This window comes from Canis lupus, chromosome 3 (assembly GCF_003254725.2).
Source record: "Canis lupus dingo isolate Sandy chromosome 3, ASM325472v2, whole genome shotgun sequence".
NCBI classification, from domain to species: domain Eukaryota; kingdom Metazoa; phylum Chordata; class Mammalia; order Carnivora; family Canidae; genus Canis; species Canis lupus.
The window spans coordinates 41,631,505-41,659,422 of NC_064245.1; the positions used below are offsets into that span (position 1 = coordinate 41,631,505).

Genomic DNA, 27,918 nt, shown 5'->3' on the forward strand with positions numbered 1-27,918 from the left:
GAGAGGGGCAGAGACACAGGCAGAGGGAGGAGCAGGCTCCATGCACCGGGAGCCCGATGTGGGGGATTCGATCCCGGGTCTCCAGGATCGCGCCCTGGGCCAAAGACAGGCGCTAAACCGCTGCGCCACCCAGGGATCCCTCCTTTTTTTTTTTCTTAATAAAATACCTCTTTTTACTAGAAAATAATATACACTCATTTCCAGAAAGGGCTCAACAATACAGGAAACATACCTGTGGAATTCACCACCTGAAATCCTACCACCTCCAGGTGACCACAGTTAGCACTGCCACGTGCCCTTCTGCACAGCTGCAGGGAACCAGTTATGCACGCTGTTGTCTAACCAGCTGTTTTCACTCAACAATATGTCATGGACATTTTTCCATGCCAATTATTCCCAATCTACATCACCATTTAAGTGGCTGGAGAGTATTCCATTATACGGATGTACTCTAAATTAATCAAATCCCCATTGATAAACATTTAGTGTTGCGGTCAAGGGCACAGATTCTGGAGCCCAACGGTCCAAGCATAAATCCTGGCTCTCCCACTGGCTGGCTGGGCGATCTTCACTGGGAATCCAACCTCTGAGCGCAGGTTCCTTCTCTATAAAACGGGGTTATTAGTAATACCCACTGCGGAGGGATATTGTGAGCAGATGTCTGCAAAACATTTTTTAAAAGATTTTATTTATTTGTTCATGAGAGACACACAGAGAGGCGGAGTATACATAGGCAGAGGGAGAAGCAGGCTCCTCTCAGGGAGCCAAATGCGGAACTTGATCCCAGGACCCCCAGATCATGACATGAGCCAAAGGCAGATGCTAAACCGCTGAGCCAGAGAGGCGTCCCTCCACAAAACATTTATAACCGTTTCCAGCACAGAGTAGATGCTCAATTACGGCCAACTGTTGTTGCTGTCACAAGCAGGTCTGTGACCATCATCTGGATACGTACTCCCCGTTACCTACCTGGGATAAAACTGAGAGAAGTAGAGTGAGATAGCCAAACGGTGAGCATACTGAAGATTTATTTATTTATTTATTTATTTATTTATTTATTTATTTATTTATTTATTTATTTATTATAGTCAGAGAGAGAGAGAGAGAGAGAGAGAGAGGCAGAGACACAGGCAGAGGGAGAAGCAGGCTCCATGCAGGGAGCCCGACGTGGGGCCCGATCCCGGGACTCCAGGATCGCGCCCTGGGCCAAAGGCAGGCGCCAAACCGCTGCGCCACCCCGGGACCCCCCACACTGAAGATCTTGACGACTGTGGTCCGCCTCAGTGGGTGGGCCGGGGGCCTGAGGTGGGCAGGAGGCCGGAGCGGGGCGGCCGCGGCCTGCTGGCCCAGGGCGCCCCGAGACCCTGGCACGGCGTCCGCGCGCAGCCAGCGGGACCTCCCGCCTTGCCCAAGCCTCTGGATGGCCTCCCGGAACGCGAAGCCGTAGGAAGATTAACCGGTCAGCCTCTCTCACTTTGATTTCTAGAAGGAAAACTAGAGTCGGGGCCATATTTGAAAATATAGGTCAAATCTCGGTTTCTGCGGTGACCGAGCACCGCGGGCCCCCGGCGACGCCCTCCGTCGGGGCTGATGCCCGGGTCCCGAGCCCCGGCAGCCGGGCCTGGCTCCCCTCGGGCCGCGCCCCCCGCCCGGCTCGGGGGCCCCGCGGGGTCGCGGGGGGACTGCAGGGCGCGCTGCCGGGGCTCCCCGGCCCTCCCCTTCCGGGGGCGGGCGGCGGGCGCCGCGGTGCTGCCCGGGGGGCGCGGGGCGGGGGGTGCCCAGGGGGTGCCCAGGGGGCGCCCCGCCTGGGCCCGGGCCGTGCCCGCCCGAGCAGGGGGGGGAGCGCCGCCCGCCACGGGGACAATGCGGTGGGTTGTTGCGCCGACCGTCCGCCGCGTCCCGGACCGTCCTTTCCACGCCCCTGGGCCTGACCGCCGCAGGCCCGCCAGCCGAGGGAAGCGCCCCCTTATTTGGTCTTGGAAAGAAAGGGGAAAGGTTATCCTCGGATGCCTGCGGCGTTGGGTCATCGGCCCGCGGCGGCTGGCGGCTCCCGCTGTGGTGCCGTCTCCCGCCGGCAGGTGGCGGTGCCGGGCAGCGCCGCGCGGAGGCGCCCGAAGCGGTAAACAAGCCCGGGGTTCCGGTACCGCGGTCTCCGGGGCTTCTTTTGTGTGCGCGCCGGGGCGGGGGCGGCGGCGGCGGCGGCGGCGGCCGGGGGCGGCCGGGGGCGGCCGGGGGCGGCCGGGGGCGGGGGCAGGGCGCGAGAGGAAGAAAACAACGCTTTTTTTTTTTTTTTTTTTTTAACAACGCCTTTTTTAATGCGACAGTCGAAGCCGCAACATCGGAAGATGGGCTTCGGTGGAGGGTGTGACTTTGCCGTGCAGGTTTCATGTGACCCGTTTGCTGCGGCAGCGGCGGGTGCGGGCGTCCCTTTCAGGGGCCGCCGGGATGCAAATTGCGTGAGGAAGGTCGGTGGGCTGCTCCAGGAAGCTTAGCAGCGCCGGGGGCCCCTTTCTTTGCGCGCCCCGCCCCCCCGCCCGCTCGGCGGCGTCCCAGGTGAGCGGGCGGCGGAGCGGCCCCGACCGCGGCCCCGACCCCGGCCCCGGCCCCCGCCCCCGCCCCGGCCCCGGCCCCGGCCCCGGCCCCGGCCCGTCGGCGGCGCTGCAGGGAGGCGGGGGCTGGCCCGGCGCGCCCCGCTGTGCCGATCGTCACAACGCGTCAGCCGCGCAGAAGTGACCCTCGCCGGGCTCCGCCTCGCTCCCAGAGGCTCAGGTCACACAGACAAAGCTGGGATTTGAACCGTGGTCCTTCACACTTCAAAGCCAGGGCCTGGCCCATCTTTAGGAGCCCAATGACCTCGCCAGTGACCCTCCGAATAAAAGCTCCAGTAAAGATGTGTCATTCTCCGAAGATCTTTTAAAAAGAACCCAAACAGGAGCATGATTTGCATTTCCCCAGCAAGACAGGCGAAAGCTACCACCTGTGGAGGTGAGGCTGGTGGCTGCAGGTGCTCCCCAGGGGCGGGACCGAGCCCCGAGATCCGGGGAGGCAGGGGGCGTTAGCTTCTGCTTTAAGGCCTCGCGGCGGGGGCGGGGGCGGGGGGGGGGGCGGTTCTGGGGCAGCCGCTGCTAGTACCTGATGCTACACAGAGGGCCCCAAAGAGGGGCCTGCAGGGTGAGGGCGGGGGAAAAGCTGTTGCTAACTTCAATTTTCCATTTGGGGCGATTGGTAGGGGCCCTTTTGTTTGGCTGGGCGTCCCACCTGAAACAACTCTGCCCCTTCCCAGGGTTCATTCCATCTGCTTCCTGGGGAGAAGGGGGCAATAATTTTCACCCAGAAGACCAGTTTTGGGTTTCCTCATCTGGAGATAAACTAATTTTCCAGGCCACACAATTACAGGTAACTTTTTAAAGAGTCAATGGAGTAACAGTTTCATGCTTGATGAACTGGTGCCAGGTTTTCTTCTTTTTCTTTTTCTTTTCTTTTTTTTTTTTTAAAGAAAGTTTGTGTGAATAAAGTTATATCCAAGAAATGTGTTTTTTCCTCTATCTCCCTCTTCATGAAATCGTAAAAGAGAGAAAGCTGCTTCTTCCAATTTTGGGGGGTTTCCAGGTTTCCAAGAAGCTTTGCTACATAGTATACTTCTCCTGGAAAATTAGAGCAAGAAAATCTTGTAGACCATTTCTTTTCCAGTCAGTGTTTTATTGGTCCCCAGCTTCAGTGAGAACAAGCGCTGTCTGGGTTTGCCCTGACATCCAGAGCTCAAGTCTTCATTACAGGAGCCAGAGAGGGTCCTTGACAGGATCAGGAATGTGGCAGCCACGACTACTGTCTTGTCCCTTGCCAGATCGGCTAGCACCCCATCCAGCCGTGTCCTGTAAGTCCCCACTCTGCACTCCTCCTGCAGTGCTTCCCACCATTAAACTCTCAAGTCTCCATTTGGTTCCATTCAGTTGCTTGGATTCTGCTCTCTGACTGTGTCTTGAGGCAGGTGGAGTCCAAGGGACACTTTACCACACTTGGGAGGGGAAGTTATAACTGAATCCTTGATGTCTCATCATCTCAGGGACTGCCCTGTTTAGAGGGGCAGTGGCACCCTGCTACCCAGCAAGGCCCGAGGAAGAGTAACCCAGCCTTGGCTGTGCCCCTTAATCTCTTTGCTCCAGCTATTGGGAGGATTGGATGATTTTCTCATATGCAAAGAGCTGAAGACAGTGGCCCATGGGGAGCACGCTAGGGCATACCTCTCAGGGTGGTTGCCGTGGGGGGAGGGGCATTAAGTGAAATAATGCTTGTAAAACCTTTATCCCAGAGCCTGGCATCCAGAAGGGGATCAATAAATGTCTAGGGAGTAGTATAATCAGCTACCTCTGTTTGAGTGCCAGCTGGAGGCGACAGATTACTCAAGGCTTTTTACGTACATGCCTGAATCCTTACAGAAAACCTAGGATGTAGATAGTTATTGCATGTAGAGGGAATTCAGAATCAGAGAGGTTAAGCAAATTACTCAAAGTTACACAGTCTGGCAGGACCAGACTCTGATTCCTGTGTCCTTTTGATTATGGGCAGCCTGGAGGAAAAGAAGAGATCATAAATAGTCCTATGTGCTGAGCTGAAGTGTTGTTATAGGAGTGGAGGTTTTAACTGCCTCCATAATATGAATAATTGCTATTACTCATATGTCTTTGGGGTGACTGTGGAACACAATTAGGTAGGGCTGATTATACCTTTAGATATAAGAACCAGTCACCTGCAGATCTCCTGATGGTCATCTGCCTAAATTCCCAAAGCCCCATGGTACCCTTCTAAAGGTAGGGCAGATATGGCTCTTTGTACTGGTCATGACTCTGTTTTTGCAAAAGGCAGAAACCCAACTCAAACTGGGTTAAGCAAGAAGAGATATAATTGGCTCATGAAAAGGGCACCTGGGTGGCTCAGTTAAGCATCTGTCTTCAGCTCAGGTCATGATCCCAGAGTCCTGTGATTGAGCACCTGAGTCGGGCTCCCTGTTCAGTGGGGAGTCTGCTTCTCCCTCTCCCCCTGCTCCTTCCCCTGCTCATGAGAGCGTTCTCTCTCTCTCTCTCTCTTTCCCAAATAAATAAATTTTAAAAAATATTTAATTGGCTCATGAAACTGATAATAGAAAGAGGAAGCCTTCAGACCTGGCTTGATCCGAGGTTCCACAATATTATCTGGACTTGGCCTTATTTATATCTCAGCTCAAATTTTCTCCACGATGACTTTATTCTCAGATTGGCTATCTCCCTGACCCTTTTCAGTCCTCATTGATCAGGTCTAGGAAAACTTGGGTCCCTGAAAGAAGAATCGGAGTTTCTTTTATTAAAAGAGGCTAGGGATGCCAGGTAGGCAAGAATAACAGATGTTCACTCTTCCTTGACTATGTAGCACCATCAATCAGAAAGATGTTAGAGAGAAAACCTTAATGGTGAACATTTTTGCAGCAAAGAATCTTTACTAGTCAGACAGGGGAGAAGTATCTAGAACTATTTCCAGTTATATGCGGGACCTAGGATTCTCCTCTTTCAAGTCAGCTAGCTGACTGTAAATGATAGAGTAAAACCTTGATGTCAAGGATTGTGTCTGAAGATCTTTAGAAATCTTCAGGGTCCTGCGATACCAAAATGCTTTAATGATATAATGTATAATAAGATAAACATAATTAATACATAACAAAATGCCATGACAATACAAATACATACAGATATGTGTAATAGCGAGGGCACCTGGGTGGCTCAGTTGGTTAAGCATCTTCCTTTGGCTCAGGTCATGATCCCAGGGTCCTGGGATGGAGCACTGCATGGGGTTGCCTGCTCGGTGGGGGAGTCTGCTGCTCTTCCTCTCCCTCTCCCTCTCCCTCTCTCTCTCTCCCTCTGTGTGCTCTCTCTCTCTCTCAAATAAAAAAATAATAATCTTTAAAAATATATGTAATAGTGGATATCTGTACTGTTATATTGATATATAAATTAATGTACAAATAAAGTCCTACTGAACTAAAGATCTCTTCAAACGCCTAATGAGAGTTATCTCACACAAAACACTCAAAAAGTTACAAACCCATAATGGCAGTGGATGCCAGGCTGTTGATTAGGTTTGGTCCCAAACTGCATGAATATTTGTTCTTCTCACCAATCTGATGCAATTCAAATCAAATTGGCAAATTATTAGATGTCATGGACCTTTGGTCACTTCTCAAACAGCCAAGCTTGAGGACATTCACTGGATAAATTCCAAAGTGTGGCTTTCCTGCCATTAAATTTGCAGTTGAGGCATGTCCTATATTCAGGACAGGAGGTGCTGCTGGGCACCCAAGAGTAGGGCTGGGAAGTGGGCAAGCTGCCCACCTTCTGCCTGGGGTGTGGCTCCAGGGGGCCTCATGCACATGCCCCATCCTGCATTGTCCCCATCGCTAGTGTAGAAACTTTGGATCCCATTTAGAGGTAGGCACTTGAAGTGAAATTGTCCTTTGAGGTCAATCAATGGTGTCCATTTGCCGAAAAACACTCTAACGTCATGCCCCACCACATGAGCAGGGAGCAGGTAAAACCAGGTAAAAACCAACCTGAACAGGTGTTTGTATATCCAGAATGTGTCCTCCCTTCTAGCTGTCTCCCTCCACTGATTTTCTGGCCCTGAGCACTGTCATTTGCTTGTCAGGTGCTTCTCCTCTGCAAGTCTGTTGTAGACCTCAGATGGTAATACTGGTTGCCAGCTACTGAGCATTTGCTATATCCTATGTTCATTCTTTCTTTCTTTTTTAATTTTTAAAAAAGATTTTATTTATTTATTCATGAGAGACACACAGAGAGAGGCAGAGACTTCGGCAGAGGGAAAAGCAGGCTCCTTGTGGAGAGCCCAATGCGGGACTTGATCCTGGGACTCCAGGATCACGACATGAGCCAAAGGCAGATGCTCAACCAGTGGGCCACCCAGGGGTCCCTCCTACGTTCTTTCACACAGGATTTTGTTTTATCCTCTAGCAGCCTGAGTGGCCAACATCATAGCTTCATCTTCTGCAGAGGGAACTGGAGCCGACAGAGATCCTGTTGTCACTTGCCCCGAGTCACACAGAGAGGAAGTGGGTAAGACCAGATTTCCATCCCATGCCCAGGTAATTTGTGTTTTCGGTTATCAAGTAGTTACTGAATATTTGCCAGGTGCCAGGCAGAGTGCTGGGGCCTGTGACTTCTGTAAGGAGCAAGACAGACTGGATTTGCCAGTCTTTCCAAAGCTTGGTCCTTTGGAAAGACAGACATTTAACAGAGCAAGCATAAAGCATATTAGTTCAAATTACACACGATAGGGGCACTGCCTATGTTTCTGCCTCTCTGTGTCTCTCCTGAATAAATAAAATCTTTTTTAAAAAATTACACATGATGCTGTTAAGGAGAAGTACCTGGTGCTGTAAAGCATATAATGGGGGTATCTGTCTTTGCCTGGGTTCCCCTACCACCAAGCAGCCCCTGGGACCGACCGGGTTTGGATCTGAGCAGTTCCTCTGAAGAGTGAATACAGAAAGGGAGTGACCCAAGGGAAGAAAGACAACAAAGGACATATCATGGGACTCTGATCACCACGGACAACTGGAGCTCAGTGTTGCTGAGGATACTCTTGGAGACCATGTAGACCGCAAGTGTCCTGCCACTGAGTGGTGGTGGCAAACTGGGTGTTTCTCACCAACTTCTGTCCCTCTTTGGTTGAAAGGTGAGCATCCCTCCCCCATCCAGCACTTCCAACCTGAAGCCAGAGACCTGACTGAATGCTTGGCTGCAGCCAGAGGACCCGCAGAGAGAAGCTGGTGCTTGAGGGAGGGACCCCTGCACCAAAGCCCCAGGATTCAATGGGCGCTGATAGCATCTGCTCTGTGAACCCCATATCTGAGTTGAGAAAGAAGGTGGGCCAGAGGGAACAAGATGTGCAAAGGGGCAGAGGCTGGAGAGAGCACAGGAATCTGAGAATTAGGAGGAGGTCAGAGTAGCTGACCTGCATGTGTGCGCGGTGGGATGGGGCTGAAAGCCACTGGGCCAGACAGAACGTTGTGCAGAGAGCTCTGTGAAGCCCAGGAAGCCCTTGAGGGGTGGGTGGCATGTTGGGTTCACGTTTTAAGAAGGTCCCTGGCTGCGGTGTGGAGCATGACTCAGAGCGGGCCAGAGTTACAAGAAGAGATTGGGGAGGAAGTTCTTGTGGGGGTTCAGGGGGAGAGGTGATGCTAGCTGGGCCTAGGAAGGTAGTGGCTGTGTTGGAGGGGACAGGAATTAAAATCAGTGGGACTCCCACTCTCTGCCTCCCCCACCGCAGATCTTCCCACACCTCTGCCAAGGGCATGGCGGACCCTCATGGCCCTATTCCTGTTGACCTTCCATCTCAAGGGTAGGATGAGACACTATGAAGAGTATCTGAAAGAAATGAGGGTATTTTATTTTCTTTTCTTTTTAAGATTTTATTTATTTATTCATGAGAGACACTACAGAGAGAGGCAGAGACATAGACAGAGGGAAAAGCAGGCTCCCTGTGAGGAGCCTGATATGAGACTCAATGTCAGGACTCCAGGATCATGACCTGAGCCAAAGGCAGATGCTCAACCACTGAGCCACCCAGGTGCCCGAGGGTATTTGCTTTTAAAAGGTATATGAATTAGGGCTCATGGGAGTGAGTGAGAAGAGAACTCTAGCAAGCTCAAACACGAAGGACATTTACTAGGAGGTTCTCTGAGCTCAGAAGCCCATCATAGGCTGAAAGCCCAGGCTTGGGAATTAGACAGGAACCAAAATGGCTCCACACACCCAGACAGCAGGAATCATCCATTCTTTCATTCACCAAACACTTACTGAGTGCCTATTATGTGCTGAGCATCATTCTAGTGCTTTGGATGGTGTGCTCCTTTCATGGACCTGGCATTCCTTGCAGGAATAAGCAATAACCAGAATGAAAAGTGGTGGGAGAGTTCATGAAAAAGAGACTAGGGAAGCCTAGGGTATGGAGAGCACAAGGATTCTATTTTAGTTGGGGAGATGGGCATGTTCTTCCAACAAAGCCATCAGAGAAGAACTCTGAATGAAGAGAGTGGGGAGCCATGCAAATATGGGGGAAGAGCACTCCCAGCAATGGAGTGGAGGCTGGTGTGGTTACTGCTGGTGGAACAGGCATGGGTAGGACTGGGGCTGTTGAGTGAAATGGTGAGCTCCTGGAGGGATTTGAACATGGGGTTGATGCAATCTGCTTTACATGGTGAAGGAATTACTCTCACTTCTGGATGGAGGATGGATTGTAGAGACCTAAGGAGGAAGCCTAGGTATGAGGCTACTGGAGGGGTTTCAGCAATGATGTGTGTGAAGGAGCTGTTACAGTAGGAAGGAAGAGGTGGCCAGACCCAAGACATTCTTTGGAGGTGGAGCTGACAGCATGGATGGATTAGATGAGTGTAAAGAGAAAGACTCAAGAATAACTACTAGATTTCAGCCACATGTGATGTTGTTTATTGAGAAAGGAATAGGAAGTCTAGAGATATGTCTGTATTTGTTGATATCATGCTAAGGCACATAAGACCTTTAGAAGGATCTCTGGGGGGTAGGGATCTGGATGGCTCAGTGGTTGAGCATCTGCCTTGAGCCCAGGTCATGATCCCAGGATGCTGGGATGGAGTCCCACATCAGGCTCCCAGTGGGGAGCCTGCTTCTCCCTTTGCATATGTCTCTGCCTCTTTCTGTGTGTCTCTCATGAATAAATAAATAAAATCTTAAAAAAGAAAAGAAAAGAAGGATCCCTGGGGAAAGATATGAGCTCCAACTGTCCCATCTTTGTGTCCCTTACTCAAGATGCAAAGTGCTGGAACTTCACATGCATGCTCCCTAGTTGCTCTGAGGCTGGACAGAGAGGCCCAACCTGGGGGTGGTAGTCATCTCCTCCTAAAAAGAGGCTGCTCAGGTAATACCCTGGAAGAGACTCTAGTGCTGCTAGGAATGAGGTGAGATGTTGGACAACCAAAAATGAGTGAGAATCTACTCTAAAAACACCAGTCTGAGGGTAGGGTCATGGTCTACAAGCCCGTTGAAGGGCACTCCAGCTAAGCAAGAGCCAACATGTGCTGTGGACTCTAAGATCAGGGATGAGAATCAATTAGCAGAAGCTCCAGGAGGCAGGTTTTGGTTTGATATAAGAGAGAAACTTCCAGGCCTTCCTAAGATACCCTGAGCCACTGGGATACAGCCATTCCTTGGCCTTTGACTCACTTAAAGCATCACCTGGCCAAGCGCCTGGAGGGATGTGGAGGAGGAAAACTAAGGAGGAGGTTAGTGACAGACCAAGTGAGGGGCTCAGAGTGTTTTAACTGAGCACTCCCATCAGGAAAATATTGTGAGCATGCAGCCTCTCTCTATATATATACGAGTGTGACTGTTTATTCAAATGTGCATCATGTTCTACTGTAATAATAATAATAGCTGTGCCTACCATAAGCCATCACAAAATAGACTTTTAAAAGGATGAATAATAGCTAAATGTGGCTTAAGTTAATTTTTTATTTTACTAACAATACTAAAAATCTCTTATCACTAAAATATTGCACATAAATTACCATTGTTAGAGAGTGATATGAATTAAAAATATTTTGCTATGTGCCGCATTGGTTTACCATTCTGTAATATTGTAATGTCAAAGCCTGGTTCTAAATTTAGTTTACTTGAGGACTTGGTTTTAATAACTGTTGAGCTGTGTCAGATAATTCTAAAAGATCCCTGGTTCCAAACAGCAGACAGGCATCATTGGTCATAGTGAATCATGACTCTCGTTTTCCAATCCCACTTATCAACCGATCAAAAAATTTTTATGAAATGTGGTATTTCTCTATCTCCTTTGATGTTAATCAGTTATTCTTGAAACTGAATTGGAAAGTGTCCCAGTTTTATAGTTTGAATTGTGATAAACTACACATAACATAAAATTCACCATCTTAGCCACTTTTATGCATACAATTCAGTAATTTTAAGTACATTTACCTGTTTTTGCAACCAACCTCCAGAACCTTTCTCATCTTGCAAAACTGAAACTCTACACCCATTAAACAATGCAGTTTTATATTTTTAATAATTGGGTACAAAACCCAACTAAATATTCCATCTGGAAAATAAATCCTTTGTTTCTAAATCTTAAAATATGTACCTAGTGGAGTTTAGCCTCACAGCGACCAGCTACGTATCTGTTTTGTAACAAAATTAAAACTGGAAAAAAAATTAAAATTGGATCATGTTGGAAACATTTAAAAACATCTGTTTCGAAATGATCTCTAAGTAGCATGTTTCTTTCAAATTATATTGTAATTCATTGTTCCAAGGAGCATCTTTACCCCAATCTGATCTGTTTCTTTCTTCAATTTTACCTCCTATATAGCCTATATTATCGAAAGCCACTTGTCATCCCAGAAAAGGTCAGAAAATTTGGAGAATTTTTCTTTTTGTCAAAAAAGACATCTGTTTCTTAAGGTTACCACCTGGCACTGTAATGGTGTATAAATTTGACTATACTTTAAACTTCTTGTTTTCGTAAAATTAACTGTACTGATGACACCTTGTATCATTTTTGTGTACTTTTGCCTTTCAATTCTTTCATGCAGTGCTTTGCCTGGAATGAATGGTCTTCATTTATAGTGCTGGCTCTGAAACCCAACCCTGGAACTTTTATTAAAAATTGCAGTCAATGCAGCCATCCATCCCTGCTGTGGTTACATCTACCGTTTTTCCACAAAACACCATTTTTAATAAATTCATGTGCTATTGAGAATATGTCTGCTATATCTTTACTTTAACAGCTTTTAAACAACAAAATTCTTCATGTTTTCATCACTGAAACAAAATTTAGCAAATATCATAAAATAAAATAACACCGTACTCTCATCTAACTATATAGCAAATGATCCATATTGCATATTTTTCAAATACTTGTATTCCCAAATCTTCAGCAATATGTTCTATATCTTTCAGCAGTATTTGCTGACAAATGAATGCATTTTAGTTTGTCTTTACTTTTTCTATGTATTTCTGCTATTTTTATGTGACGAAGAAAAATTCACATATGATATATGAGTTTGGGGCTTTTGCACCAAAAACCTTAGAAGAGGTGTCTAAACTTTATCATTACAACTAATGAAATATTTTGAAGTTTAGACTGTCTCATTAAAGATTGCTAAGAAAATTGTAGAAGCTTATCTTCATGTTCTAGATGTTTGTTGATTTACATCCACTAAAACACACGAGTCTTATGTGTACAGCACAATGAATTTTTATTTATGTATCCCCTCATATAACTCTGACCCAGATCCAGATATAACACATATCTTGAGCCTCAGAAAGTTCCATTGTGTTCCCCTTTCCAGGGGAAACTGGAACTTGCAGAAAGTAGGAACCCCTATTCGGACCTTTACCACCATGGATTAGTTTAACCTGTCCTGAACCTTATATAAATTGAATCATACATCTTCTGTGTCTACCCTCTTTTGCTCAATGTTTTTTAGATAAATATAAGTTGTTGCAGATATCCATACTTCATTCTTTGTCATTGCTGTGGAGTATAATTCCAATGTGCAAATATATGAATCAACCACCATTTATTAATCTATTCTCCTACTGGCAGACATTTGGACTGTTTCCAGTTTGGAGAAATTATAAATAAAGTTGCTGTAAACGTTCTTGTGCAAGCTTCATAGAGTAGCTGTATATTTATTTTTTTAGAAATCACCAAACAGCTTTTCTGTTTATACTCCCACCAAAAATAGATGAGAGTTCAGTTGTTTTAATCCCTGCTAACACTTGACCTTGGTCTTTTAAATTTTAACCACTCTTACTGCTGTCTATTGATATCACAGTGTGGTTTTAACTTGCATTTCCTTGATGAGTAGAAATGGCATGCATATTTATTGGTCCTTTAGATATCTTCTTTTGCAAAGTGCTTATTCACTTATTGCATCCATTTCTTAAAACTTGGTTGTCTTTTTCTTATTGACTTGTAGGAGTACTTTAGATACTATGGATCCGATTTCTTTTTAGAATATGGTACAAATATTTCCTCCCACTCTGTGCTTTGCCTCTTCTCTTTCTTAATGGTGTCTTTTGATGGAAAATCTTAAATTTTGATGAAATCCAATTTATCAATTAATTATTTAATGGATAGCCTAGTGTGTCTAGAAATCTGTCCATTTCTAGGTCAGGACGATATTTTCTTATGTTTTATAGTTTTACACTTCTAAGTTTAGCATTTACATTTAGGTCTAGGATCCCTCTGGTCTTAAATTTTTGAGGTAGGGCACAGAGTTTTTCCCTTCCCCTAATGTGAATATCCGACTGTTCCAACACCATTTCCTGAAAGAGTGGATGTAAGTTTCAAGTGTCAAACAAATCATAATGACTTCATATTACCATTAGCAAGTGTCACGGGGAGCAATGCACAGTTAGGATGATGTTCATCATTAGGGACAGTAAATATAAACCCTTATTTAAAGACTATTCTTGGAAACTATAACATGATGTCTTTTCTGATCTCATTATCTCACCACTGTGTTCATCTTGCAGTTTGGCTAAGAACTCATACCAAGGCTAGTAGAAAAAAAAATCAGTTCTACAAATTTCTTTAATTTACTTGTGCTTGCATTATTATAGTATAGACTATATCTAACCTTTTAATATATTCCAGAAGAGTTTTTTTAAGATTTTATTTACTTACCTGAGAGAGAGAGAGAGAGAGAGAGAGCGCACACAGAGGAAGAGGGAGAAACAGACTCCCTGCAGAGCAGGGAGTGAAATGTGTGGCTTGATCACAGGACCCTGGGACCATGACACTATCCAAAGGCAGACACCTAACTGACTAAGCCACCCAGGCACCCCTCTGGAAGTATTTTTAAGCCGCTTATCCCTCTTGCTAAAAGTTTCCCACAGTGATGGAAGCTTTGTCTCCTTCTCTGTAAAATGTGTCCAATTTTACTTTTATATCTTGAGGCTATAACACTAATTGGATATACCCTTAAAAATTGTATCTTGCTGGTGAAACCAATTTTTTTATCACTGTAAAGTGATCATCTTATCTCTGGGAAGACGATAGCCCTTAAATAGTATATTATCTGCCATTAATATAGCCACATCAGCTTCCTTTGGTTATTTCTCCAACCTTTTCATTTTAATTTTTGGTGGCCTTTTGTTTTAGAGGGTTTTTTTGAAAATAGCATATAGTTGAAATGAAAAAAAGTCTGACGCTCTTTGTTGGTTCATGGAAGCTTTTACTCATTTATATTTTATGATGTATTTGTGTTAAGTTTGGCATCTTATTTTGTGCTTTCCAATGACTCTACCTTATATTGGTTTTCTAGGGCTACCAATATTAGTCTGGGTTGTATTTTATTTTTAAAAGAACCAAAAGGATATGTATATATTTATATTTACTATAAGGAACTGGTTCCTGCAATTATGGAGAGCGAGAAGGCCAAGATGTATAGTCAGCAGGCTGGAGACCCAGGAGAGTTGATGGTGTAAGTTCCAGTCTGATTCCAAGCATGAAGGCTATGGAAAATTGACGTGCCAGCTCAAAGGGAGGCAGAGAGAAACAATTCTTCCTTACCCAGAGTTTTCTTCCATCCACATCATTAATAGATTGGGTGATGCCCACCCACATTGGGAAGGACAATCTGCTCTACCCGTATACCAACTCACATGTTAATCTCACCCAGAAACACCCCCATGCAAACATTCCAAGTAACTGACTGAATATCTGGGCACCCTCTGCCCCTGTCAAACTGATACATAAAAGTAATTATCATGGTGCTTATAACAAAGTACCACAAACTGGATGGCTTAGAACAACAGAAACCTATTTTCTCAAAGTCCTGGAGGCCAGAAGACAGCAGGACCACGTTCCCTCTGAGACTGCGTGGAACCTTCTTTGCCTCTTCCTAACTTCTGATGACAGCCGCTGATCCCTGGAATGCCCAGGGTCTTTTGGCTTGCAGCTGCATGGCTCCAATCTCCACCTTTGCCGTCATGTGGGCTGTTCCCTCCAGGTCTGGGTCTTTTCTCATTTAATAGGGACAGAGCCATATTGGATTAAGTTCCATCCTACTTCAGCATGACACCATCTTAACCCAATGACATCTGCAAAGACCTTATTTCCAAATAAGGTCACATGCATGGGTACAGGGTTTAGGACTTCAACGTATCTTTTTGGGGGACACAGATCAACCCATGTCACACCTGTTCCACTTCTTCTTCCCTTTACTGCCTCCTCTTGGGTTATTTTTATCATTCCAATTTCTTATTCTACTGCATTGAGAGTTCTACATTCTATGTCTATTCTTTTCACCGTTATTCTAGAAACCACAACGTGAGTATTAAAGTCTAAAGTTAATCAGTATCTTTACCTTGTTCCCAGACAATATAAAGACCTTAAACTCCATATGCTCCCTCCCAACCTTATATAACATTGTTATAAGGTCTCAATCTGTTTTAAAACACTCTTTATTGCAAAATAAAACCCAGAACGCAGAAAGCCACAGGAACCAAATGCATAGCTTAATGAAATATTAAAACACCATTCAGGTCAGAAATGAAATTTTGCTGGCTACCCCAGAAGCTCCTTTATATCCCCCTTCCCAATTACAACCCCCCCTCGTCACCCTTTAAGTAACCACTACTTTGGTTTCTACACTTATCATTTTCTTGAATTTCTTTGAAAACTAGTTTTATCAACCAAATGTGCAACCTTAGACACTATACCTTTGCATTGCCCATCAAAACTCTTTTATTGTATATTTCTTTTCAATCTTTTCATCTATAAGCTTTCTTTCCAGCCTTTTCTTTTCCTTACAGTTTATGCCTCAACGAACCTGGGCAGTATGGTGAGTGGTTTCGTTTCCCACAGCCTGGACTTTAAAAATCATATCATCATGATAGCATGTGTGTCTCAGGACCTCTCAATTTTCAGAAAATTGGGCAGCTGGATCTAGAAGCTGGATCACATTTGGATTCAATCCCCTTGGCAAGACCATAGGAGGTACGTAATATCCAGTTGTCATGTTTTTTTATGTTAACAGTCATTGATCCTTAATACCTAAATCTGTTAATTCATCAGGGGCTGCAAAGTGGTGATATTCTATCTCTGTTGTTGTTGTTATTCAATAGTTGTAATAAGAAGACACTTCTCCATCTACCATCTGGTCACCCAGCAGTACAGGTTATATAGAAAGACAGAATAAATGCTAAAGTCTTCCTTTACTTGGTAGTTTTCAAGTTAAGTTCCCTATCATCCTCTGAGGGTGACCAATTTTTTCCAGTATTATTATAAACTCATGCATTTAAACATTATTTTTACTGCAACTCAAATTGTCCCAATGGGAGTCTGAGTTCAGGTTGGTTTCTGGATCCTTTTGCCATGACCTTGGAAGTCCTTAATAGCTTCCTTGCTATACGATATGACAAGATGTTTCCGGCTCACCTTCTGTATTTCCTGCCCCAAACCTGGATTCAGCCAATCCTCTAAGAAGTCTTGGTTCCTTTTAGGAGAAATAAGTGCTTCAGGACCACCTGTCTCAATACTTGGAAGAATAATCATTGCTCCTGTGGCAGGTTAGTCATTGTTTTATTTTTAGTAGAGTTGAATGCCATCCAGGCATACGTGCACACACATGCACACACACACACACACAATTGAGTTTATGTAATTCTGATGTGTATCATTCATTTTACAATTTTCATCATTTTCTTATAACCCATTTATACAAATACATATTTAAAGATCAAACATCTCACGAGTCAATACTGGTTCTTCCAATCAACATTAAAAACTACCCAGATTTCATTTGACTTTTTCTATGTTACACTTGTAACTCCTTTCTTCTGCACCATGAATGCTGGTTCTCAAGAATACAAGGGATCATGTAATCAGAACTGACCATAATTAGTAATTTGTCTTATCCCACATTACACACACAAAAGGCTTGGAATAAGAATACTGACAAAACCCCAAAATTCTAATGTACTATCAATATGATTATTTAAAACATTAAAATAACTCTTTATGTGCATGCTCTCCCCATCTTCTCCCCGTTTTCTAGTAAATGTACTATAAGTTGTCAGAGCATATGGCCATTGCAGTCTATGCTCACCCACTTTAAGTCATCATTCAGTCTTGGTTGTACACGTTACTATAAACTTAATCCTCACCATCTGCCCTCACATGAAGGAGGGTCATTTGCTTGTCTGAAGCTTACTCCCTATCTAGTATGTTTCTCACAAGGGGCTCCTGGGAACAATATTCCCTAAGATCTTGAATATTAACAGTTTGTTTTAATACTTGAAGTTCAAATCCTGGGGCATGATTTCCTAAACACATGACTAGATTTTTTTTTTTTTTCTGGCATAATTACTGTAGTCAAAAAGTCAGATCGAGGATTCTTTTCTCAGGAGTTCTATTCTTTTTTTTTTTTTTTTTTTTTGGATGCTCAAATAATTTAAATATTTTTCTTTAAAGTCCAGTAATTACGGTAGAATATCTCTAAGTATTAGTAACTTTGGGGAGATATTCATAGGTACATGATGTCCTCTTTCGATGTATAATTTCAAATCCTTTTCCCCCCTCTAATTTTAGGCAAGTTTTCTTGGATTATACTCTATTATTTGTTCTCTGCCTTGCTTGGCTTTTATTATTATTTTTTATTTTTTTATTTTCTTTCTTTCTTTCTTTCTTTCTTTCTTTCTTTCTTTCTTTCTTTCTTTTCTTTTGCTTGTCTTTCTTCTAAAGGTCTTCTATTAGCCATAGAATTTTGTCTTCTTTGCTATCTTTAACATTTGTTACTTTCTCCCAATACTTTTTATCCTTTTTCTTTCTCTTTTATTTGAAAAGTTTTTCTTTTTTCAACTTCTATCATTTATTCTCTCTGGTTTACTCTTCACTTCTGAAATGACATTTTTCTTTTGCTTCGAATTATTTATTTATATCACCTCATTCCTAAAGTTTTTCTAATTCTTGATGTATTTCCATATCTTTTATCATTTTCTTAAAAAGTGTAGCTTGTTTTGAAATAGGAGATTACACTTTTATCTTGTGGGCATACTTTTTGCATATTTTTAATATTTTGTTCCTCATTTTGTTGTAAATCCTAATTTTGTAAAGATTTGACTTTAATGGCTTTGCTACTGCTAAGTTTTAGGTGAAATTCATTTTTTCTGACTTTAAAATGAAGCAGGGTGCTATAGATTGAATGTTTGTGTCCTCCCAAAATTTACAGGTTGAAACCCTAACCTCTAATGTGGTGAGGGCTTTGGTAGATTAGGTCATTAGGGTTCTGCCTCCACAGATGGGATTGGTGGTTTTATAAAAGACACCCCAGAGACCTCCCTCACCCCTTCTGCTGTATGAGGACATAGGAAGAAGTCAGCAGTCTGCTGGCATCCTGCTCTCTAGAACTAGGAGAAATAAATTTCTGTTGGGTTTAAGCCATCTAGTTTATGGAATTTTGTTATGGCAGCCCTAGCTGAGACATGGGGTTTGGGAAATATTGTTAACATCATAAACTGCCCTCTTCTGTTGTTTTATGTGATGTCAAACATTAGATAGCTTATGTTCTGAGATTTCCTGATTTTCTCTCTCATCTCCAGTCTAGACCTTCTCTTTTCTTCATCTATGGTGCCCTTATCTGGCTCAATTTAAATCCCTCTTTGAGCACTTTCCCCTGGTATGGGGGTCATGTCCTAGAAGAAAATCCTTAGAGGGCAAGTTTTAAGAATTCATCACTTTTGTACTCGCCCAGTAATGGCCCCTCCCACTTTCAACTGCTATTCTCAATTGACTTTCTGGGTGCCAGGTATTCCTGGCAAAATTCCTTTTGGGGTTCTGTTATTCTCAGGCATATAAAATGTCATTCTGTTATTTCTTTTTTTCTTCTTCCCAGACTCCAACATAAAGATCTTTTTAAAAAAAAAAAACATTTTATTTATTTATTCATAGAGACACACAGAGAGAGAGAGAGAGAGGAGAGAGAGAGAGAGAGAGGCAAAGACACAGGCAGAGGGAGAGAAGCAGGCTCTATGTAGGGAGCCTGATGTGGGACTCGATCCCGGGTCTCCGGGATCATGCCCCAGGCTGGAGGCGGCGCTAAACCCGCTGAGCCACCAGGGCTGCCCCAACATAAAGATCTTACAGTCATTGATAGTTTGTCTATACTCACCTGTATTTTAGAGGTTTAGAGGGATATCTTGTCATTAGTTTGGTTATAAAGTTGTTATCATGTAGGGATTCAGAGTAAAAACAAAGCTGCTGCAACTACAGTTTTCTTCTAACGTCTTTCCTTTTTTGAACCTTACAAGACACTATTATTATTATTTTACATAGTCAGTGTTTGTTTAGAACTAGCTACAAATTTCCTGCTTCCTTGGCTCTTTGTTCCTTCTTTGTCTTCTTTTTGGGTCAATTTCTTTCAGTCTTTGAAGGTTCTTTTTTTAAAGATTCATTTATTTTTAGAGAGAAAGCTCAAAGGAGAGGGGGAGAGAGAATCTCAAGCAGACTCCCCACTGAGCATGGAGCCCAAATTGGGGCTGGATCTCAAGACCCTGAGACCATGACCTTAGCCAAAGCTAAGAGCCAGATGCTTAACCAACTGCACCACTCAGGCACCCCTCTTTCTGTCTTTAAAATTTCTTTTAAGGGATCCCTGGGTGGCGCGGTGGTTTGGCGCCTGCCTTTGGCCCAGGGCACGATCCTGGAGACCCGGGATCAAATCCCATATCGGGCTCCCGGTGCATGGAGCCTGCTTCTCCCTCTGCCTGTGTCTCTGCCTCTCTCTCTCTCTCTCTCTCTCTGTGACTATCATAAATAAATAAATTTTAAAAAAATTAAAATTTCTTTTAACAATAGTGATACCATCATTGATGATAAAGTCAACAGCATTTGTTTGTTTGTTTGTTGTTTGTTTATTTGTGAAAGTATATTTATTTGGCCCTTGAAAGATATCATCTCTGAGTATAGAATCCTAGGTTGGCAGCCATTTTTGTTTCTCCAATTACAAGTGTCATTCAACTATCTCTTTTTTTTTTTTTAATTTTTATTTATTTATGATAGTCACAGAGAGAGAGAGAGAGAGGCAGAGACACAGGCGGAGGGAGAAGCAGGCTCCATGCACCGGGAGCCCGATGTGGGATTCGATCCCGGGTCTCCAGGATCGCGCCCTGGGCCAAAGGCAGGCGCCAAACCGCTGCGCCACCCAGGGATCCCAACTATCTCTTTTTTTAAAGAGAATAGGGGAGGGGCAAAGGGAGAGGGACAGAATATCAAGAAGACTCCCTGCTGAGCATGGAGCCTGACTTGGGGCTCAATCTCATGACCCCAAGATCATGACCTGAGCTGAAACCAAGAGTTGGATGCTTAATGGACTAAGCCCAGGGGCCCTCGGTGTCATTCAACTGTCTTATAATGTCCACTGTCACAGTTGATAAACCAGCTATGAGTCTGTGACTCATAGCATATCTTTTTACTCTAGTTACTTTTTATGACTTATTTATTTTTCCTGTGTTGCTGTCTAGTATGTATTTAGGCTTGTATTTCTTTTATTTATACTACTTGAAATTCATTGTTGAATTCATTATGGAATCTCAGCCATTCTGTGGTCAAATACTTTTGCATCCTCATCTCTATTCTCTCCCTTAGGGACTCTGCTTAACGAGACCTTTTCAGTTTACCTTCCATATCTTGTAGCCTCTATTCTGTATGTCCCATCCTTTTGTGTCTTTGTGCTATATTTTGGAAAATGTCCCCAAACATATCTTCCATTTAATTAAATTATTTCTCTGGCTATGTCTACTCTGTTTTTATATGTATCCATGGAGTTCTTCATTTCAACTCTTGTACTTTTCATTTGTAAAAACTTTATTTGGTTCTTTTTTAAATTTTCTGTCACTTTTTATAGTTTCCTGTTCCATAAATGTATGTATATATGTATATATATGAAATATTTGTCTTTAATCTTTAAATATAGTAAGGATACTTGCTTTATGATCTGTGTTTGACAATGCCAATACATGAAGACTTTGCATGTTTCTATTTTATGTTGCTTCTGATTGTTCTCACAGTGCCTATTTTCCTACGTGCTTGATTATTTTTAGTTGGGTGCTGCTTTTTGCCAGTCATTAAAAATTATTTGTAGGAAGAATTTGAAATCTGGATGAAAGGGGCTTTCCTTAGAAGCAGATTTGCATTTGTTTCTGCTGAGTACCTCAAAGCACTATAGTGTGAGTTTCTTTCAAATGAAATTCACAGCTATCAGGATTTTAGACCTCCCCAGTGATGTTACCTTGGGCTGCAAATCCACGCAAGAGTGATTCTCTCGGGATCACTCATAACTTGAGAGAGCAACCCTTTGGGGTCTCAGTTTACTTGAGGGAGGGGTCTGTAGTGGCTTGATTTCTGTTCCTCATGCCCCAAGAGACTAAAATCTAATGCATCTTATGTGCCTAGCTCAGCAAACTCCCTAGGAACAAAGGGATTTTCAGGCTTCCCACTTTTCCATCAATTTTTAATTACCTTATAATTCCTAATTTTGCTGCCAAATCCTTGATATTTTAAGAAAGTTTTTTAAAAACCTATTTTTATCTAGCATTTTTAGATGTGAAAATGACAGTAAGGAGCATTAGTCCAAATGGTTTATATTAACACATCCAGAATACACAGTTGTCATTGTTGTCAGAGTTAATTTACTTACAACTAGGTGCTGTCATGTGTCATGCCACTTAATCTGGTTCTTGGAGTATAGTCTGTTAGGATGGGCTTCCCTCTCACTCCCCAGGTCTCCTGGTACCTTACACACTCAGAATGTTTGGCCAAGAGAGAGCAGTAGTGCTGTCCACATATTAGGTACTCATAAAAGTTAATTTATTCCTTATTTTGTTTTAGGGATTTATTTATTAATCAGTGGGGAGGGTAAAGGGACGGAGAGAGAATCCCAAGCAGGCTCCACACTCAGTACAGAGCCCAACTAGGGGTTCGACCTCACCACCCCAATGACCCAAGGCAAAACCAAGAGTCAGATGCTAAACCAGTCAAACCACCGAGGCACCGCCTATTTCTTATTTTTAGCATAAAAATAACAAAAAGTCAAACATTTCTTTTTTATATTCCAAAAGATCTGATGCATTCCTTTTTGAATTTGGTTTCTGACTACCCAGGGGTCCTAAGATCCTGTCAAAACCCACTCCTGTAGCCAGCATCTTCAGTCCTGCCAACTCCCACGCTTCCCTTTGCTACAGGAGATCTTGGCCAGTCAAGTAACCTTACTTTCCACCATGTTCGCAGTTCTGCAGTTGGACTTTATTGAGGACAAGCTATGTCACTTCTGTGTATGTAGAAAGCCCCTTTTTCTTTGTAACATGAAGCATATGTTGGAGTAAAAACTTTACTCTGGATCTTCAGGCATCTGCAAACAGGCATGCTGGATTTGATTGTGTTCTTTGGAGGGTTGTGGCATGGAGATCACCCAGGATCCTTCCCATGACCCCATTGAACAGTTCTTTATGAGGTAGAGGGAAGCTAACCCCATATGCACCATTTCTATTCTGTTTCCTCTTCTCACGGTGTGAACATACTTTCCATCTTACACTTCCTAGAACGCCAATCTGTGGTCTCAGGTCCCACTGAGTGGGCTTTTCAGTGAACCTGTGGGTAGTTTTCTCCTTTTGTGTTACGGGGGATAAGCAGGCTGGCCCTGAGGTAGGAAATGTGGGTTCTCCCCATCAGTATGTCACCAGCCAGCTGCTAACCTTCAGTGAATTGTTTGACCTCTCTGGAGACAGTTTCCACTTCTATAAGGCGAAAGGACTGATTTGGCTTTATACTCTTTTAGATTCTCTCCCTAAAACAATGATAGGTTCCATATTCTAGGACTCTCCTCTATATTTTATTTCCTACAATGATTTCTTTTTTTAAGATTTAATTATTCATGAGACACACAGAGAGAGAGGCAGAGATATAGGCAGAGGGAGAAGAAGCAGGCTCCCTGCGGAACTCGATCCCAGGACCCTAGGATCACCACCTGAGCCAAAAGCAGATGCTCAACCATGAGCCACCAAGGCATCCATCCTATAATGATTCCTACAATGACTTAAATTTGTTGGAACTGAAAAATCAGAGCAATTCTGCTAGAGTGGTTTAAATACTACTAAGCGTTATGTGATCAGCCACGAAATTGCCACTGAGGCTGAACAATGAGTTTCTATCAGGACAAAGGTAATATAGATATTATATCTCGAGTTCAATAAAAGGGGAAAGGATGCGGTATACTGTCTTGGATTATATCCCACAGTCGTTGCCCCCATTTATCTAAAAAAATCTGAAACCATTTGGCAGAAAAGCGAGTATATACACCTCACCATGGTATGACTTAGAGTTGCTATTATTCCTCTCAACTTCCACCCTCCCCCCAACCCCCATCCCCACTCCCACCCCTGTACCCCCCTGCCAAAAGACATTCTTTGCTTAGATTTCTTTTTCTTATCCTATCAGGGAAACAGCAGAAAGAAACTTCCTTGCTAGCTCTTCAGTGTTAAAGTCCAGATATATGTTTGTAGTATGTTGTGGGAAAAGTGGGTGCGCCATATTGCATGGCTTTCTCTTTTCTTCTCTTCACATTTTCTATGATCCAGTTTTCAGAAGCTAAGCTTCCACTTAGAACCTGGAAGATATGCTGTTAAGGCAAGCACACAAATTTGGAATAGTTCATTCTAACTCATCTTTAGAATCTTTGGAGGAAGGAGTATCCCCTACAAACAAGCTTGGTCAGAATGCTGTTTGATCTCAGCCCTGGCTGTGGTCATATGTCCCACCTTGGAGAGAGAGAACAGGTGCCCCTCCACCCCCACCCCGACCTCAGCTCCTAAAATCCTGGCTTATGGCAGAGAATGTCCCTCCAACATGCCAGGCAGCATGGTCGTCTCTTAGGCTCATCCACTCCAGTCATTTTTCTCTCTGCACATTTTTTGGGTCCCTTTTTCTCTTTTTCATACCTCAGTGGATAGACTGGTGGGTTTCCAGGATTCCTGAGAAAGGTGTCAGGCGCCATCTGTTCGACTGCTTTTCAACTCAGGAACATGAGAACTTAGCTTCTCATTGAGATTGAGGTGGGGCTCAGGCACCGACAGGGATGTTCACATCCTCTCTAGGAGCTGATTTCAACCGCACTGAAATACCAAGGCAGGGCCTAATTGTTTTGTGCCGGGGCTCTTTTTGGGGAAATTGAAACTGCATAGAGATTCTGGAAAATAATGAAAACCAGAGCTTCATTTCTGCTGTGGTAGATTCTGAAAGCTCATCATTTGCTTCCAACCATTCCCATCGCTTTTTATCTTCTCCCATGACCCCTCAGCCCAGAAGAATGAAATGAGGTGGTGTGCTCCTCTCTCTGTTCCTGTGGATTTCCTACCTCAGCACCAATGGTCAGCCACCTCAATGAGCAGAGACAGAGCTACAAGAGCTGGGTGCTATGGGCCTGATATACAAAAAGACCAGATGTGGTCTGCAGTCCACGGCCTGCCCTGGTCACTTGGACCATGTGTCCTCAACAGAAGCAGTATCTCCCCCAGCTGTGAATCATGTGGTATGGGGGTGCATGGGGAGCATGATGGTTAATGTTAAGGTTCAATCTGATTGGGCCTTGGAGCACCCAGACATTGGGTCAAGCATTATTCTGGGTCTTCAAAGGTGTTTCTGGGTAAGACGAACATTTGAATTGGTAAGATAGTAAAGCAGATTGTCATCCCTAAAGTGGGGAATCAATTAAAGACTCCGATAGAACAAAAAGGTTTACCCTCCAGGAGCAAGAGGGAATTCCTCCTGACTGACTATCCATAGCTGGGAATGTGGTTCTTTCCTTGCTTCAGACTCAAACTGAAACATCAGTTCTTACTGGGTCTTGAGCCTGCTGGCCTTTGGACTAGAACTTAACACCACTGGCTCTCCTGGGTCTCCGGTTTACCAACTGCAGGTCCTGAGACTTGTCAGTCTCCATAATCACATGAGCCTCTTATTTTATATATGTTTAAAAAATATGAATATACTGAAATATATTCATAAACATACATATGAGTATAGATAAATATGTGTAAGAATCAAGTCATGCATACACATACATCCTATCAGTTCTGAAGAACTCTAATAAGGAGGCAAAAATTCTCACACATTTTATAATGGTTTAATGGTAACCCCTCGCCTACAGGGCCATAGTACATAAACATATTTGCAATACATCTGTGGTATTAAAATTTCATGGAGGTGGGGGCAATTAGGAAAAATTGTTTTTTTACAATTTATTTTTTCATGAGAGACACACACAGAGAGAGAGACAAGCAGACATAGGCAGATGAAGAAGCAGGCTCCCTGCGAAGACCCTGATGTGGGACTCAATCCCAGGACCCCGCGATCACAACCTGAGCCAAAGGCAGATGCTCAACCACTGAGCCACCCACGTGTCCCAGGGAAAATGGCTTTAAAATTCTCCTTAAGGGTAGCAATGTGTTTTGTGACTTTTTTTAAGATTGAGAAACATGGCTTTGTATCCTAGTTTTTCATGTGCCCCAGATGGGAACCACCAAGACTGTACGCTTCTTGCCTCAAAGGCTTTTCCCCCTCTTGCCAGCGTTTGCCAACCACTGACTGACTGAAGTTGGTGTGTCAATGCCCCTACTCCCTCACTCCTGGGGCTCATGTGTTTCTCAGTTTGCCCACAGGGAATGAGCTTCAGTTGTCCTTTGTGGCTACTGCTTAAGGACATACTCCTTTGAACTCTCTTGCACTGTTGGTGGGAATGTAAACTGGTGCAGCCACTCTGGAAAACAGTGTGGAGGTGTCTCAAAAAGTTAAAAATAGAACTATAATCCAGCAATCATGTTACTGGGTATTTATTCAAAGAATATAAAAACAAGTGAAAGGGATACATGCACCCCAATGTTTATAGCAGCATTATCTACAATAGCCAAATTATGGAAGCAGCCCAAGTGTCCATTGATGAATGGATAAAGATGTGAGATAGATATATATCGAACTTGCAACAAGATGGATGGAGCTGGAGAGTATTATGCTAAGTGAAATAAGTCAGAGGAAGAAAAATACCATATGATTTCACTCATATGTGGAATTTAAGAAACAAAACAAATGAGCAAGTGGGGGAAAAAGGAAAAAGAGAGAGAGAGAGGCAAACCAAGAACAGACTCAATTATAGAGAACAAACGGATGGTGAGGGGAGGGGGTGGGGAATAAGTGAAATAGGTGGTGGGGATTCAGGAGGGCACTTTTGATGAGCACCAGGTGTTGTATGTTAGTGTCGAATCATTATATTGTACACCTGAAACCAATGTTATATTGTATGCTAATAAAAAGTTAAATAAAAACTTAAAAAAAAAGAGAGAGAATGTGTTTATCTATTGCTTTTCTTTTTCCTAACTTCTCCCACCTCTTGCTGATTTCCCTGTACCTTCCAAACAAACCACCCACACTCAAATCCCAGTCTCAGGGGAGCCCAAACTAAGACACTACATAGATGTGTGTGTGTGTGTGCGCGCGCGCACGCATTTTAAATGATTTGTAATTTTATTAACTAAATAAGGAAAAGAGGACGGGTGCATGAGAGAGTGTGTCATACCAAGATTGTAATGAACCCAATTCTATGTACCTGAGGTCTGTTTTAAATGTTTCTTCTGGGATCCCTGGGTGGCGCAGCGGTTTAGCGCCTGCCTTTGGCCCAGGGCGTGATCCTGGAGACTCGGGATCGAGTCCCACGTTGGGCTCCCGGTACATGGAGCCTGCTTCTGTCTCTGCCTCTCTCTCTCTCACTGTGTGCCTATCATAAATAAATGAAAAATTAAAAAAAATAATAAAAAATAAATGTTTCTTCTAAAGCCTGTCTCATGCTGCCCGGCTCCCCTACTTTCTAGCTGTGTGGTCCTGGGCAAGTTCCCTCACCTCTCTGTGCTTCAGTTTACTTGTCTGTAAAGTGTCTTACTAGTGCCTCCTCACTGGGTTGTGTGCACTAAAGGAAGAAGGGAGTCCGTGGAAGCTCTCCGGCAGTGCCTGGACAGGGGTTAGCCACTATTTCTATCGTGGAGTTGCTGCTGAGCACATGGTGCTGTTATTGCCAGACGGTGAGCACAGGCCTCTCTCGCGGTGAGAGAGCAGGAAAGGCGTGCAGAGCAGCAGTAAAAGTTTTACTAGGACTTTTTGAAGCAGAAGTTACCTTTCGTCTAAGACGGCCCAGACATTGGGCTATCCGGGCTAACATGTTCTTACTGTATTAATTGTCACATTATGGAGTGTCTACCCTGAGAGATCCCACACCTCCACCTCTAGGATTCAAAGATCCCCATCACCCATAAAATCCATAGCCAGCACCTGCTTTATGACCCACTGGGCCACTGAATCCAAACACAGAATTGTTAAACAGGTAGGTACTGGCCTCATCTAATGAACCCTATTGAGCAATCGATGCCTCCGGCCTGAGAAAGATGTTCCATGTTTCTTTTCTCTGCAGTGGCAGCAACAGTACAAGCCTGGGTGATGGCCTTCACACAAAGCCTTAAAAGTGAGAGAAGCCAACTGCTTTAAATACCACCACCACCACCACCACCCCCTCCCCACCAGTTGGCAAGGGGGAAGTTAGGATCCTTCCCTCCCATGTTGATGTCTCCAAAGAGATGTTTCCCTCTACTGAAGTTCTGATTCTGAGGCCATTTATTTGTGAGTCAGAGATCCCATGAGTTGATAAAATGTTTAATGCCTCTATAAAAACCTACATGGTAATTTCTTTTTGTACCCAAGCAGTTCCATTTAGATTTATACTCTGCATAGACTGCTCATTAAAGAGTAGAATCACAACACACAGAACCTTCTCTTTGCCTG

The 27,918-nt window shown here is 43.7% G+C and overlaps 1 protein-coding gene across 1 annotated transcript in view; it reads left to right on the forward strand.

Moving 5' to 3' along the window:
- LOC125754682 (uncharacterized) overlaps positions 1-26,421 on the forward strand; it is a 37,559-nt gene extending 11,138 nt beyond the window's left edge. Inside the window, exons 2-7 of the mRNA XM_049107645.1 lie at positions 1,306-1,459; positions 6,996-7,097; positions 15,858-15,886; positions 15,973-16,041; positions 16,548-16,613; positions 24,395-26,421. Of these exons, the coding sequence (XP_048963602.1) occupies positions 1,306-1,459; positions 6,996-7,097; positions 15,858-15,886; positions 15,973-16,041; positions 16,548-16,613; positions 24,395-24,657 (683 nt within the window). The 3' untranslated portion in view covers positions 24,658-26,421. The remainder of the gene's footprint in view (positions 1-1,305; positions 1,460-6,995; positions 7,098-15,857; positions 15,887-15,972; positions 16,042-16,547; positions 16,614-24,394) is intronic.
- The last annotated feature ends 1,497 nt before the right edge of the window (positions 26,422-27,918 follow it).